Here is a 16,279-nt window from a genome sequence, read left to right on the forward strand (position 1 = left end):
TGTAGCAGTCTTACAGAGACTTATTAATCACCATGTGTTAATTCCTTACTGGCTGAATGTTTCATACCACGCTCCTTCTAATACATGTGTTAGGAAACTTGTCAATTTTTACCTGTTTTAGGTTAGCTTTGCACCAGCGATTTGAGGGAACTCTTCATTATCTCTCGCAATAATTTCAAACAGGTTTCTTAAATCTAATAAAGTTCTAAATTCAGGAAATGCGATAATGTGACTTCAATCAAATTTCCACTGGGGGATTAATTAAGGTTCATAAGGATTATAAATGATCATATCAAATAAGATTCATTGAGTCCAGATATAAATTAGGTCCATATCAGTGCAATCAGTTTGTGATATTTAATCTTCAGAGAATATTTTACAATTATATTAAGTATATTTAAGATATTAGGATTGTTTTATTATTTATCCCTGTCACTTATCAAAAATAGTAAACTACAGGTTAGTAGGAAGGAAATAATGCAAGACCAGCATGAAAGGGCCAAACTTGGCTATGAATAGATGTACTGAGCTACAGGAGATGTAATGAAGAGGTGGATTGACTCATACTCTGGATATGTTTGTGGTTAGTTTTCCTGTTTTAGCAACAAAAGTTGCTTCCTAAAAAACCTCCCTTGATGTGCTAATACGTTGGCGCAGCGTTCTTAGAAAATACAAATAACCGGACAACTTAAATGGGCCGAGCCATGCTTCAACACCAGCCAAGGCCACAGACAGTGCTCAGACATGATGAAATTTCTAAATGACAAAACAGGCAGGTGAACCTCATACTGCTGCTGACTGCTGTTGATCAAACAGTAAAGTAAAAGTTTCGTCTGATAAGAAAAAAGTTCTAGCTCAGTTCTGGAACTTGCTCTGATTGTGTTTCATCATGCTAGCTACCAGGTCAGATGTGCTAAAAAAAGATTAGGAAATATAAATACGATAAATCATCTAACACCTGCTGCAATCATTTTATTAAATTACACTCTCCTTCTCCACTGGTGGCAACCTGCTTAACTTTGCTTATTTTTCTGGAGGTCTCCTTTCTTTTTTAACATGTTATATAGAAAAGGTTTTGCAGACGGACAGCGTTATCCTCTAATCTGTCAATCCGGTCAATATTAATGAGCATTTTCTCCTTTCTGCCCTCTTCATAAGTTATCCATTGTGGTTAACGTCCATTGTGTTAATATTTGCTAAGTGAGTGACAGCTGTGTTATTATTGTACTCCATTATTCTACATTTCCCATCAGGCTGAAGCATTATATAATCCAAACCACACAGTAGCAGCAAAGCTGTCATAGATGTTTTGTTTTAGAAGCATCAGAGCCTTCATGAAGTCAATAAAAATGTCAATAAAAAATGTGCCATAAAAAAGCATTCTTTTTATAGACACTTTAAGAAATACTTTCTCTATTTGAAACAGAATAGCTTTTACATACCTGAAAGTTTGCATTTTTCCCTCTTTGCTCTCAGTCTCTTTAGCTTTCTCTGCTGTCTGGCTTTTTTTTAAAGCAAACTGAAGCTGCGCCGCAGTAAAACTCCTACTTGACAACTTAAGTGTTGGGTCGTGGCAACACCAGCTGACTGCTGACCCAGATCACCCCCAGGGTGGGAGAAAGAAATACACTCTCAAATGCACACACACTTGCAGCGAATCAAGCAATAATAATCTTTTCTTCTCTAAAGGATGTGGTGTGGCTTCTGTGAAAGTGCCTCTTCAGAAAAGACGTCACGATTAAGCCCTGGCCCCCTGACAGCACAAATGTCACGCGGGGAATGACACCAGATTCAATTAGCCACGAGAAAAGGTTTAAGCAACCATGACTTTGCTCATCTCTGCGGCATGGGAAAAATGCATTACTATGTATTGACACCCAGCTGTACAGTTCTTCCTTAAAGATGGTGGTGTAGTTATCATTCGGTCCTGCAAAACTTGTGCCTGCGGGTTCATTGTATATAGCAATCTTTTATTTCTCTTTGAAGACCAAATGCATTCAAATTTCTCCATCTTATCTTACAATTGCAAACATATACGGTAAGATCAATGCATGGTATTGCGATCTTAAATGTTTCACCTACATGAATAAATACTAGTCCATAATCGTGAAGTGAAAGGAATATCATATGTGCATTTTAAGAGTTTGTGTAATCAATATATGAAAAGTCTGATATGCTTTGTAGTCAGCCAAACTCAGTCATTAAACCACATCTTTCTGAGAATACAGCTGCAGGTTTTATGGGTAAGTTAAATCAACTTCGCACATCTAGAAACTGTGGTTTTTCACCAATATTCTTTGCAGAATACCTCAAGCTCCGTCTGAAAGTAATGTGAAAATTGATTTTCAAGTCTTGCAACAGAATCTTAGTTTAAATCTATGTCTGGACTCGACTAGACCTTTTAACAGATGAATATGGTTGGACTTAAACCCGGGGTCATAAACCTGTACAATCCTAAGAGTCATTTTGACCTCGAGTTCTCCTAATTTCTTTAACTATTAGACAAATAAGTTTTGTGAATACTAGGGATGCAAACTGTTGATTTAACTGATGTTAAATAATCTTATTCTCATTGATTGTGCAATCGACTAATGATTGATAAGCAGCTATTTCCCTTAAAAAAAATCAAGTTTTCTCTCATATCAAGAATCTTTCATGAAGGGCTAAATATATTTTTACAATATACTGAATCAGAGAAGTACTATATCCTTATATTTTAACTATTTATTGTGTCAGATGTAATGAATTCTGATTAAATAAACAAAAAAAATACAGATGATAAAATAAACATTGTTATAAGATAAAAAAAAACAGGTACCTATTAGGTTACTCAATAAAAAAGACGTATGAAATAAAAGCATTTATTTCCAATGAATAAAGATCTAAAACCACCATGAAGACATACTAAGATTCTGTGAGATGCTGTCAAACTATTTACACTTCATTTCATTAATACAGCTCTTTGTATTTAACATAATCCAGCATTCATTGCTTTGTGCTGCTAGCAGTGCCTTTAAACTAGTGGTTTGGTAACTGTCAGAGGATTGTTAAAACTTGGCTCCATCAAGTGCATTCACAAAACAAAGGCCTTTTCAATCTACCTGGCTAATTGCAAGCATTTTTTTTCTATTGTGTTACAAATCTTTTGCAAAATAGCCTCCATGTTTCTATCAACAATTCCAAACATTTAGCACGGCTAAATGGGCACTCTGTTGGTGATAACTTAAGAAGTTTATCCAATGTTTATATTTGCATTGTTTTCTTAGATTAAACTAGGGGTTTCAACAATTTTGTCCACATGGGGAGCTGTTGAATAAAATTTTTGATTACATGTTTTTTGGCCTTTGCCTCTGAACCCAGTCTGCCTCAGCAGATGGCTGCTCACTGTGAGCCTGGTTCTGCTGGAGGTTTCTTCCTGTTAAAAGGGAGTTTTTCCTCTCCACTGTCGCTACAAGCATGCTTAGTGTGAGGGATTGCATCCGAGTCAATGATGGATGCAATCAACTGGCTTTCCTTAGATAGAAAACTTTGACTCAATTTGACAGTACGATCTGGTGGACTGTAAAGTGCCTTGAGATGACATGTGTTGTGAATCGGCGCTATAGAAATAAACTGAATTGAATTAAAAAACACAGAAATGAAAGCATTGTTTGCAGCAATTTGACAAAATAAAGAAAAGTAAACTAAAACAGTGTTAATAATGTCAATGTTATATTAGCTTTAATTATTATTTTTATTACAAGGGGTGGTTAATAAATAATGTCCCTGACCCACTTCCAGTGGTTTGGTCCAGATGAAATTTTGCATGTGTAATTTATTCTTTAGATTAAGAGGCAAATTACAGTTTTGAACTTATTGGGGTTTCTGATTTACAAGTGTTTGAAATGAGTCAGTTCTGAAATGAACCCTATTGGGTGTCGAGCAGTGATTCGGTATTTGAAAGGATGCACACCAAGGAGGACTTGATGACGATGCACCATCATATGACCATGCAAAATGTTTTAGAAGGTTATATGATGGGTTATCATCACCATAAGTTAGTTTCATTTCATCAAAAGTCTCCCGTGGTGTGCGTTCTTTCAAATACAAAAACTGGATCACAGGTTCCTGCTGACACAGAGGTTTAATTTGCCACTTAATTTATATATTTAAATAATTGCACACGCAAAATTTCAGCTAGATCAAACAACTGGAAGTGGATCAGGGGCATTACTTATTGACTACCCCTTGTATATAAAAATGACTACTAAAACTATTACCATTTTAGCTAGAGACAGTGCTTAGTTCTATATCAATTCTGGCCAAACTTATAAAGAGCCACTACAAAGCAACCCTTGACATAAACTCTTCCATTGTGTTTCTGTCTGTATGTTTAAGAGCTTCCTCCCCATTGAATACATGACATCTAGAAGCAACTCAGAACAGCCTTGCTGCTCTTACCAAAGAATGGCATCCCAAAGGTATGATGCTGCAACCACCGTGTTTTATGATAATAATAAACAAAGAGTTTAGAGAGATGTCATGCGTTAGTTTGTCTTTAAACACAGCATGCTGCATTCTAGTCTCGTCTCACCAGACCACATTCTTCCACGTTTTCCGGTTACCCTTATAAAGCTTTAAGCAGAATAGATTTTGTTTTTTGCTTACTTTCTTTTTTAGCCCCTTTTATCAACAAGTCACAGATTAATGCAGTCTACAAGTGTTAATCTATTGTGATTAAGTTTCTCAGGTTTATACTGTACTTGCTCAGCCAGATGATTCAGAGCAAATTCTTTATTTTTGCATGTCATACGTGTCTTAAATAGTCGTTTACACAGATTCAACAAAGCTTTGTGAAATGTTCAGAATCTTGTGATTCTTCTAGAGCCTAATCCTGGTTTAAATATCTCCACAGCTTCCTCCCTCACCCAAATTCTGATTCCTTGGTCTGTCTGATGCCATTCTTTCTCTTACATACCGCATAACATAACGGAGATAAAATAGAGGCATGTTTTCTTTTGAAGTGTAAAAAGTGGCTGAAACTACAACATTACAGTTATGATACCAGAGTGGTGTACTCTTTCTAAATGAAATGAATGAAATTAAAAGTGTTATCTATATAGCTTCAACTGATCTTTTTAACTTGATGAGCCAGAAGTAGCTTGATGCCAAAATGAGTTTAAAACACCTGATGGAAGGGTATCACAAATATTTGGCTGGATAGAAATCTATGTCTCACTTCTCAACGTTTTCTTTCCTCGTTTTCAGCTATGCACAGCTTAGGTAAGTGTGTAACATAAATTGCTAATAAAATTAAAGTCTCGTTGTGATAAGACATAACAGGGAATATATTTCGGCATTAAAAAAAAAACATTTGCAAGATACTAGCCTAGTAAACTAGCCCCACCTGCCAGCGGCCAAAATCATTTTTGCCTGCGGGTGGTCTAGCCTCGATCAATGCCCTAGGCCCTAGAACTGGCGGGCCAATCACAACGCAGAGATGTGTTTTGAATTCCTGGATGCAAAGCGGGCGGGGTTTTGAGGGCGTGACAACAAAGCTGCACGACGCTGGAGAAAGCACAACAAGGAAGATGGCAACAACTATTGAACAGTTCTTGTTTGACTCAGCTTTGGAGGGATTAGACCTGGGGTTTTCGTTGAAACGGGAGCAAGAAGAGGCTCTACGCTCATTCATTTTTAAGAAGGACGTATTCGCTGTTTTACCGACAGGTTGCTTGTTTACACTCCCTCACCAGCTTTCTGTCACGCTTTCTACGTCACAGTCAGTTGCACTCATTGGTCTAGGCGTTGGTCAATAGGCACAGAAATGGTTTGAAAAATAGCGGGTTGTTCTCATCAACAATCTTCCGATGTCTCATTCATCGGGGCCAGACTAAATTACACATTTAATCTCACATTTAGTCTGGTTTATCAGGCTAGCAAGATACAATAAATAAGCAAAAATGTTTTAAAGTCCCCTTAAAGAATATTTTGACATTTTCAAACACATTTCCTATGGAAGAAGATGGCTTGGTGGATTCCTAGAGCTTAAAATGTAGAATCAATTCTTTCTTTGCAGGTGCAGCATGTTTGTACGCTTTGTAGCTCTCAATAAACTTACAGTATGTGAGGCCCAAAAAACAGGAACTGCACAAACAATCACCTATAAATAAAACAACCTAGAAGTAACAGAAAAGGTTAGTGTTAACTTAGTTAACACTGACTAAATACTCTCCCCCGTGTTTTTTTAGCATGAATAATGAATGAAAACAGCTGTCAAGGTAGATAGCTCTGAATCAACGTGTGGGAGCAAACAAAAAGAAACATCTTTTCAGAGTCAACGCACTTCCAAACCAAGCTGACGTTTGCACTTCCTTCAATTCTCAGTGTTACACAAGGTTAATCAGAATATTTTCACAGTTAAAATACACCAATATACAACTTTAACTTCTGATTTGCCATCCTCCCCACAGCTTATATTTAAATCAGCTCTTTTTTTAAAATATATTACTAAGTCAGAGAACAAAGTTTTGCTTCAGTGTTTCCCTCAAAACACATCTAAAAGCAGAAAAGGGAAGGATCACCTTGCGCCGGATTATCCAATCAGAGCGGTGAGAAGAGTACCTGTCATGTAGGGCAGGCTTCCAGATCCGGATATATTTAAACTCCTATAAAAACTGGGTCTCTGCTCTCAGACTCACTGGAACGCTTTAGTCTCTTCTGGTCCGTTTTCCTTTGTCTTCTTCTCTTCTTTACCTCTATCAGTCTGTTTTTCTTTCTCTTCTGTTGCGTTTCGGAGTAACCGGCCTCTCTCTCGCTGCCTGTTCCTCAATGTTTGGTGTTCACTCCCCTAAGAGCTGGAAGTCATTGACAGCAGCAGTGCAAACCCTCTCTAAGTCTCCTCCCTTGCTCTCTGACTCCCTCCCTCCCTCTGGCTGGCAGGCAGGCAGGCAGGCAGGCAATGCAACATATCCAGGCCTGTCCCCTTTGCTTCAAGAACCACTTAACACTTTTTATCCACTTCTTATGTATCCCGGTTTCCTTCTTCAACAGTTTCTGTCAAGTATTTCACAACCCCACGATGGACGAAACAGATACCTAGTCCAGCTAAATGTTTGTTGTTTTTCCGCCTAAGCTCCACGGAGGTGAAACCTCCCTGAAAATATGTCAGGAATTTGCAGATGAAAAACAACATAAATAAAGTTCAGCTGAGGAGGAAAGAGTCATGCATTGCTTCTGTTTTTCTGGTTTAGTCTAATTAATAGAAATAAAAAAATAAACCTGCACACATCTGACTGTATTTCCTCTTTGAATGTTTGTCATGCATGGCCCTATGAAGAGAAAACATACTTGCTGATAGGTAGTTCCTTTTAACACAAAATGGATCAAGGATTTGGGAACCAAAATTGCAGTAGGGCTTGCCGTCCTCACGCAGCGTGGAGCTTTGTGTTTTAGCTCTCAGAGTTGTAATAAAAACAGACGGAGCAGCTTGAAGTAGTGAAAGACAAAAGATCTGAGCTCAAAAGATGTGGGAAACAAAATATAACACCCACCTTGTGCACAATCTCGCTCAGATCTCTGCAATAAGTGAATATATTTTGGGTAGAGGTGTATCCGCTCAGCTTGGTTAACTGATATCTGGAAAGACATGATGCTACAAATCAGTTCGGATGATAGGGAGTGGGAGGAGGCAGGGTCATTTAAGTGAAAAAAGATAATTTATTGAGGTTTTAAATAAAGAATCCAACAGTAAAATTATTCTAACATACAACAAATGAAGGAAAACAGAAAGAATTGTGAGTTCTACAAACTAAGCCCTATGATAAGAGCTAAATACACTCAAAGTCTCAAAAGGATGCGGGTAGGAATTCCTTTTTACAAACCTGTTAAGCAGAGAGAAGAGGCCTTTGGCAGAAGTGATGAGCTCAATGACATTCTTCAGAATGCCAGCTGGCAGCTTGGTGGAGCTCCGTCCGTCGTAGCCGTTGAGGCGCCAGCGGCTCTGGATGCCCATCTGCAAGGAGTGGGCAACAGCACGCAGCTTTTCAGTCAGACCTCGCAGGCTCTGTCCTCCCATGCCGTAAGTCTGGAGACAAACATACACAAACACACATGGTTACGGATGGGCAGTACATTCCACCCCCTGCTGTCGCCAAACCCCTCAGAGGAGGGAAGAGATGGTTTTTAAGTCCAGCTTAATGTTCCAGCTGAATATTTAACACATATCTTCATTTCCTGTCTTTCCTACTGCCTGGTTTGATGAAATCCACAGAAGGCCAAAAAAAGAACTCTATTTTTCTTTATTATTGGAGACAAGAAAACTGTTTTTATTCTGCTTTTCAATGCATAGCACCTTTCATGTGACTTTTTTCTGATCAGTGTGGCTTTGATGATAAAAAATTAACAATCGTCCCCCTTAAAAAGAAACAACAGTCATTTAATAGTTTATGAAACAGCAAAGGCAGGTACTAATTATTTATATTTAATAGAGTAACATTTAAAAATATAAATTTACTCCTGGGAGAAGTTGTACTCTATGGTACGTTTTACTTTTAGTTCTGTAATATTTTTGCTTACATAAAACTCCTGGTTAGTTATTCGACTATGAGTAACAGGAGCTACACATAAAAATATATACAGAAATCATTTCATATCTGGAATTTCTTATCCTATGCATTATTGTATTAACCATTTTTAAAATCGTTTATGTTGAAAAAACAGTTTTTTTCCCTTGTTTTTTAGCTTTGTGGTGATGTTGTTTTTTTTCAATGTTTTTAATTTGAATTTACAGATTTTTCGAATAGCTCTCTGCCTGATTACATTGTTGCAACCATTAAATCAAACTTTTGATCCCTTTAGGAGTGAGTTCTTGGATGACTTTCTACTTTTACTTGAGTAAAATGAACATGTAAAAGTTGTGCTCCTTGAGTAATTTTTTGGCAAACAGAGAAAACTGAAAAAAAAACAAAATAATCCATCAGTGCACGCTTTATCCCGGCATCAAGAGGATTGTTGTTGTGAATATGGTACAATCTCTGCACCTATTGTCAACAAAAACAAAAAGCAAAATGAAATAGATGGCAAATTATATCAATAAAAATTATGTAGTAATAAAATGTGTCTTTACACTTAGAAAAGAACATTAGTTGATTTAAAGTACAAAAGAAACATAAAAAGCAAACAAAACAATAACATCATTGTTTTGTATTAATATTCCTTAATATAGGCTTATGTTAACAGTAGAGTTAAGTCCAAAATAATTAACATCCCTGGCAGATTTAGATTTCAAATCATTTCATTTAGACAAAGTTTGTTTTGTTTACGTTTTGTGCAACTGATGTGCCATCTTTGGGAAAAGTGTTACATTTCTGTTACAAGACAAAATGAGAATGGGACACCCTCTTTCCTTTACTGCAAGGAAAGCAGCAGGCGTTGCTACGGCAACACTGTGACACCCCATGTGAATGGCTTTAGCTCTGTGGCACAGGTTGCAATGAAATCAAACATTTGGCCTTTTCTTAAAAATAAGTTTATACAGTCAAATTAATAATATTTTAAATCAGACCTCCCCTTATGGAATTAATGACTTATTTTTTCTAATTTGTAAATTTCTTCAGTGTGAAAAAGATGCATTTAAATGCATGTTTCTTCTTACACCTGCTGCCAAATTTCAGAGAGCCTGCATTGATTCAGACTTATTATTTAAGGGCTGAACAGGCCACTCGCCCTACCCACTAAGTGGTTGGGGACGGCCCAGTGGACCCTTTTTTGGGAACGAGCAAATGGAGGGTTAGTGCGTAGGGGTAGTGTTTAGGGGCCAGCTTGAAACTTGGCATCTGTCTACTGAGTTGCAAACCCAAATTACTTTGCACCTTCTTTAAAGCTCTGCTCTGCACATACAAGCACTTTTGCACCTGTTTTAAGACATGCAAACCTTTTGTAGATCAGGCCCTTAAGTCATAGGGAGGCGGCTGTTCCCACAATTGCAGCTCCGAATTCTCCTAAGTGGTGCCTGACTTTACATGAGTGAATAAAGTGAACGTGATTGGTCTTTTATCAAGGGGGAAGGAATGTTCTGGCGGAAGGTTTGCAAGCAAGTTTGGTTATGGTCGGTGTCTCGGAAGCATCTTGCTAACCAGTTTGCAACTAAGTGCTAGTAGGTTCCCAATGGGAAATTACATTAGGACCAAGTATCATCTGACTCTGTCAAGGAACGCTATGGACAGCGGAAACATGCAAGAGGAGGAGAGTTTTGTGTCGGAGGTCGTGAATGCCCTCCTCCGTCATACATTTTTATTTAGAGGAGGAAAGTGGGGACAAAGATGTTGTGGAAGAGGACGGCAGGGCAGCAGAAGGTTGATTTGGTGTCGTAGGCTTACAGCTGTTCATGTTTGAGCCCTTGCCTCGCAACGCTGCCAGTTCTGTTAGCTCTACGCCTGCTGAAGAAACAGACAATGGGAATGGGAAAGGAAATTATTCTTATTTCTTATTTCAACCGTTGCATATATTAGCTGCAACATATGAATCAAGACGCTATGACCTGAAAAAATTTGATTGACAGATGACCGTTGATATTTGATTGGCCAAATTTAGGTGTACAAGCTGACGTATAACTAACTGGCCTGCATAAAAACACAGATTTTAAGACAGGATTTTTTTTAAATAGAAAATTTGTAACCTTTGCGACAACATGGTCTGATAAAGACTATATTTACAAACATGTTTAAGTCAAAATGATTTGAAATTAAAATATGACTTCCCTATGACTTTAATAAAATATATTTTTATCCTGTTTCAACAAAAACATCATACCTTTAACAATCATAATACATTTACAGTACATATAACATCTTTAATAATACTATATTTTCATATTGTTACATGCTTATATTGCAGGTTAATCCTTGTTTTTTGCCATTCAAAAACTGTAAGCAGTTCAGTTGTTATAAAGCTTAGGTAGAGTATCTGTGGGCCAAAAACACTGCATAACAAAGCAGGTATAACAGCAGGTGTTACACACGTATGATGCTACTACAATGATAAGTCCTTTCAGTCCCATTTCATAATAAACAATGCACATAACGCCACACCTTAAACGGATTTATATCTAGTAAAATGCTACTCAAATCAAACACAGACATATCCCTACTATGGAATCAGGGTGCAGAAAGATGTAGAAATTATGTTAATTGTCCCTCAAGTTTTTCTTTGTTTGCCCATCACCCCAATTTTCTGCATCACATCATAAAACGATACTGTTTAACCAGAGTGTTTGATTGCTACGGTCCACTCATCCCGAGGTCAAGAGCTTGAGACGGGTCGGGCTTTGTTGGCACACATCGACCAGCTACCTGAACGAGCTTGTCAACAAATGGCCATGAATCTTTTATGGAACTGGTAATTATGTAGCTGTGCACTTGAAAGCCTTCTGTCTGTGCCATGTGAGCATCTGATGGGGGGTGCTGTTTATGAATGAGGACAGTGTTAGAGTTTCATGGAGCATCATGGCAGATACAAGCACCCACACACAAGGTCTGTTTGAGCCAAAAGGCAATTACTAAAGGACTAGTTTTCCTCATTCACACAGACTCTGGGCTTAGAGGTTCAATCTGCTTCACGGCTAATTCAGGAACTCGACAACCAGCAGTTTAAGCCGTCTTAGTCTGATGTTTACAGGCTGTTACGCCACCAGAGCTGGACATTTGCCTGCTACTATCCTGCTGAATCAGTGGTTAAATTGAGCAAAAGGCTATACCGGGAGACCGCAAATCTCCACATATAACAGCTCATTTGTTAAATCCTTAAAGCCTCCTGAAAGATTTCATAGTGGTTGCATTTATACAGCAGAAAAAAAGAACAAAGATTCAGTTAAAGGGTGAACATGCTTTATTGCACATGTATCACTTATAATATGATTCAATTTTTTCATATCAGTGATTTATTTCCAAAAGTTAAAGTCTCACAAGAGGACATTTACACAAAAAAAGTGATATATTATGAATGTTAATTTACTTTACCTTAATGAGAACGGTTAAAGTTAAGAAAAAAAAAAAAAGCAAAGTAAATTTTTTTTAATAAAAAATGAAGATAGAAAAGGGATTTCAATATACAGATGTTATGTTAAGGTAGAGTCTTGAGCTGACGTCACTAACAGCCTCCACTACAAGGCTGAGGGACAAAAGATCAGCGCTAGAGACGCTGGCTGGACACAGAACGATGTATCAGAGACTGTTAATGGAAGGAAAAAAACTATCTGACATTCTGCTGCAGCCTTGAAAGGATTGTAAGGCAAACCTCATTCAGCAGTTTGTGGAAGAATAAGTGCTTCAACAGCCACAGCAAATAGACCTATCCATGACATGGGCTAACACTGTCATATTTCTGTGCTAAGCCACATCTGAACCACAGATAATGTCAAAGGTATCTTACTAAGATCAGGAAAAGGATGGAACTGTTACTTATTTGTCCAAAGTTTCCTTTTCAGATCGAAGCAAATACTGCAGTCTTATCTTTAAAGGAGAAAAATGGAGAGATAGATAATCCATGTAACTTGAGCTCCAATGTAAAACGTTTACAGTCAGTAATGATTTTAGGAGTCCAGTCCTCTGCTGTTGTTGGTCCACTTGGTTTTAAAGAAGTTTCTGTTTCTTTTATAAAGATGATGATTTAATTTTCCAGCAGAACATGGTACCGGCCCATGCCACTAAAAGAACCAAAAACCTGGATCAATAACTGTGGTGTCCCTGTGCTAGAATGACCAGTACACTGTTCTGGCCAGAACCCTACGGAGAATCTATAGAATTGTAAAGATGATGATAAGAGGCACTAGAATTAACAATACAGACCAGTTGTGGACTGAGATTCCTGAACACCTCAGCAGAAGCACAGGATGGATGTTGAAATTTATGCGAAAGAAGCCCATATCTTTTACAGTAAATGACCATAATTTTCAGTAGCCTCACATCTCTGCTTTGAAACTAGTATTTGTATTAAGAAATTATCCACTTTTCTGGACAAAGTTCAAGAAAACACTTGAATTTATCACTTTATGTTTAACGACTAGAGATCAATGATACAGGGTTCTTAAGGCCAATGCTGATACCAGTTATTCTGACATGAATCTAACCGATCGTCAATATGGGGCAATTTCTTTAAAGCTGATATTGTCATGATCTTGGCACTGATGACCAGCTTGACTTTTTATCCCATTCACCTGTTTAACTCCGCCCAGTTTCTCATCACTGATTATTTGTATCACCTGCTCCAGTCTATATTTAACCTGCCTGCTCCCAGTCATAAGTGCCATATTATTCAAGCCTGCGGTGAGAGTTATCAAGCATACCTGATTGTTTTCTTATTGTCTGATCCTGACCCGTTCTGCATTTGGGCCTCTGAGCCGGCTTATTCATCTTCTGATCTGTTTGCTGCTGGATTCTGATGACCCTGGATCTTCTTCCTGACACCGACCTGGATTTCCCTTCAGTACCTCTTCGGAACTCTGATCTTCTGTCTGGCTTTGGCTTCGCCCTCTGTATAGTGCTGCCTATCTTTGTCTGCTTGGATCTGATCTCCTGTCAGTTCTGCAGTCTTCAAGACTTAAGAGTCTTGAACTCTTTGGGCAACAAAAATTGAGTTGGAAGCCATTCAGCTGGAATCCACAGCTTACTCTGGGCAGAGACTGAACTGTAAGATCAGGCTAGTGACTCACATGTTAGTGATCATCCTCCGCCAGATTAACATGGTCACTAACCCATGTTTCCTTCCTGCAGAGGTTCCTGCCTTAGATGTCCTAACTGCCACTACAATCTGTTGTTTTTAAATAAACACTTTTTGAGTAACCTAATTGCTTTGCCTTGAATATAGGGTCCTCTGTTCTGAGCCTTGACAGATATTGACTTTTCTTCCTCCATTTACATGATACAATGATACAGTGATAAAAATGTTATAAAAGTCTTAATTTAAACATAAAAGAAACATTTTAGACGAAACATTTAAAAAGCACGGTAAACATAGGAAGCAACAGTGCATCTCAAAGCATAGCTGGTGAATGCACTGATAAATCGACGATGTATTGATATTGGCCAAATCATCCAGCCGAAGTATCGGATTATCTTTGTTTCCAAGTTTGAAGACATTTAAGTTCTTTTTCAATGGATGGGAGTCAAAAGATCTTTGAAATTGGAAAGCCCAGTGGATTGTTTTTAACTTTCTTTTTTTTTTGCAATGACTATGACTATGACCTGGATTACTCAGAATCTTTAGCAGCATATTTTTAACCTTAAGACATTTAAATAGATGAAGCTATATCAAATCAGACTTATTTTAAACATCTTCCTGAGGGAATGCTTATATATTAGTAAATTAAAAAATTCTGGGTAAGCAGGCAAGAGTTTTAAAGGATTGTTCAACCATACCTGTTATAGCTTTGAAAAACCAGCCTGATCTGACAATATTAGAGTTCGGAGCCACCATGCTGCTGTTTTACAGAATATACACACCCTTGCCAAACATGGACAATATCACTCCCTTAATATCCTGTTTTTCCCCCTTCTCTGAAAACACTTCCAAAACACTCCCAGGAGAAACCTGTAGACATGCAATACAACAGAAAACTCCACACACAGTTTTCCTTTTTACTCACCAAGGAGCAGAGCTTCTCCACAGCATCCAGAATAAGCTCCTGGTGTCCAATCTTATGAACTCCCAAACTCTCCAGATCCAGGGAAGTCAACTGGAGCAGATCCATACCTGACAGATGCCACTCTGCAACCGGGTACTGATCAATGGGAGCATCTAGACCTGTAAATTATAAAGGGTTACTAGGTACTATGCACAGTATACATGGAAGTCTCCACTGTCAGAAAATCTCATGCAAGTATCAGCATGAAAAATACCTCCTGCTCTGGTTCATGTAGAGCAGAAAGGACAGGAAAACTCACACTTAAACTAGAGTAGATGATTCAGTTCTTATACTACTGGGATTGGGATTAAGAGTTTTTTTTTATTTATTATTTAACCAAGATTTTGCTTCTGTTAAGAAGAAATAGTAACTTTGGAGTAAGCCAGTCAGTGTTCTGACTTGAATGGGACAGAGATCCTGAAGAGTCAGGTAAAGATTATGCTGAGGGCAATGAGGCCTTTCAACCGTAAAGATTTGGAGCACATAGTGAAAGAAATGAAAATGCACCGGAGGCTTCATCGGAAGTATAATGTGAATTAAACAAAAAATCTAATCATTACAGAAATGCATTTTTTTCCAAAATGGAAATAAATAGAAAAAAATGTCAAACACATGACTTTAAAGTAAAAACAAACCTTTTTTTCAGTCAATACCAACAGAAACTTGCAGATGAATGAATGTATTCTGCAGGTATTTTCATGGTGTTATAACTCTGTAGGAAAACATTAATCCATGCTGAGCTTTGCGGTCAAATTCCTCCACTTTCTTCAATTTTGCATAACGTTCTATAGTTTAAATCTACCCAAATCAACAGGAAAGACAAACAAAAGGCCTTTATTTACACTGTTAAAGGGTTTAGGTTTAGTTGTTGACACTGATCAGAGCTGCACTGTTGTGGCTTCTCTCTCTCACTTCCTCATTCCACCTCCACCTTTCACTTCCAATAGGATTTGCGTGTCGTTTCTATTTTCGACCTAACCGCCCGATCCAAAGTACCTGAGAGGGGATAAAGCTTTTAAACAGAAGAAGCGCGCATGGTGCTCACCTTGGAGCCACCTGGTGACTCCCTCCTCGCTCCAAGCAGCTATAGGCTCCATGCTGGGAGTCCTGCTCCACTCGCTCGTTCAGCTGCCGGCGGTTCTGGCCGACTTCTACCTCTCAGGACTCCTGGAGGAAGGAAAAGCCGATCCTGATTTGGAATCGGATGGTGACGAATGGCACTCCTTCTCTCAGGTAACAGGTAGAGTTCACCCCCTCCTAGGATCAGCCAATAAGGAACTGTGAAGCGCAACCAGGAGCAGGACCCCTCCCTCCCGTACCTGAGGCCCCCACCTACCTGCAGGAACTGCAGCTTTAAGGCTTCATAACTTCCTTCATAATAATCTGTTCGTGTTCAGGCCCAGGAATCTGGGAGAAAGGCGCAGATTTCAACACAGTGAACAGAGGGCGGATAACACCAACACCTGACCGGAATTAGGCTAAAAAAAACGTCCCTCAAGTTTTACACTAGTTTAAAAAACAGATTTTTCTAGATTTAAAGGTGGATATAAATTGATTAAAAAGACAATCTGTAATTTAATTGAAATGCTTTATTTTTCTGGCAGTTGAATGTATGTGTTT

The 16,279-nt window shown here is 38.3% G+C and overlaps 1 protein-coding gene across 1 annotated transcript in view; it reads right to left on the reverse strand.

Moving 5' to 3' along the window:
- cnksr1 (connector enhancer of kinase suppressor of Ras 1) overlaps positions 1–15,906 on the reverse strand; it is a 54,719-nt gene extending 38,813 nt beyond the window's left edge. The window contains exons 1-4 of the mRNA XM_015380012.1: positions 15,705–15,906; positions 14,621–14,778; positions 7,863–8,065; positions 7,533–7,617 (exon numbers count right to left, since the gene is read on the reverse strand). Of these exons, the coding sequence (XP_015235498.1) occupies positions 7,533–7,617; positions 7,863–8,065; positions 14,621–14,778; positions 15,705–15,756 (498 nt within the window). The 5' untranslated portion in view covers positions 15,757–15,906. The remainder of the gene's footprint in view (positions 1–7,532; positions 7,618–7,862; positions 8,066–14,620; positions 14,779–15,704) is intronic.
- Positions 15,907–16,279: the final 373 nt, after the last annotated feature.

The sequence above is a fragment of the Cyprinodon variegatus genome, unplaced genomic scaffold (genome assembly GCF_000732505.1).
Source record: "Cyprinodon variegatus isolate N-32 unplaced genomic scaffold, C_variegatus-1.0 Scaffold205, whole genome shotgun sequence".
NCBI classification, from domain to species: domain Eukaryota; kingdom Metazoa; phylum Chordata; class Actinopteri; order Cyprinodontiformes; family Cyprinodontidae; genus Cyprinodon; species Cyprinodon variegatus.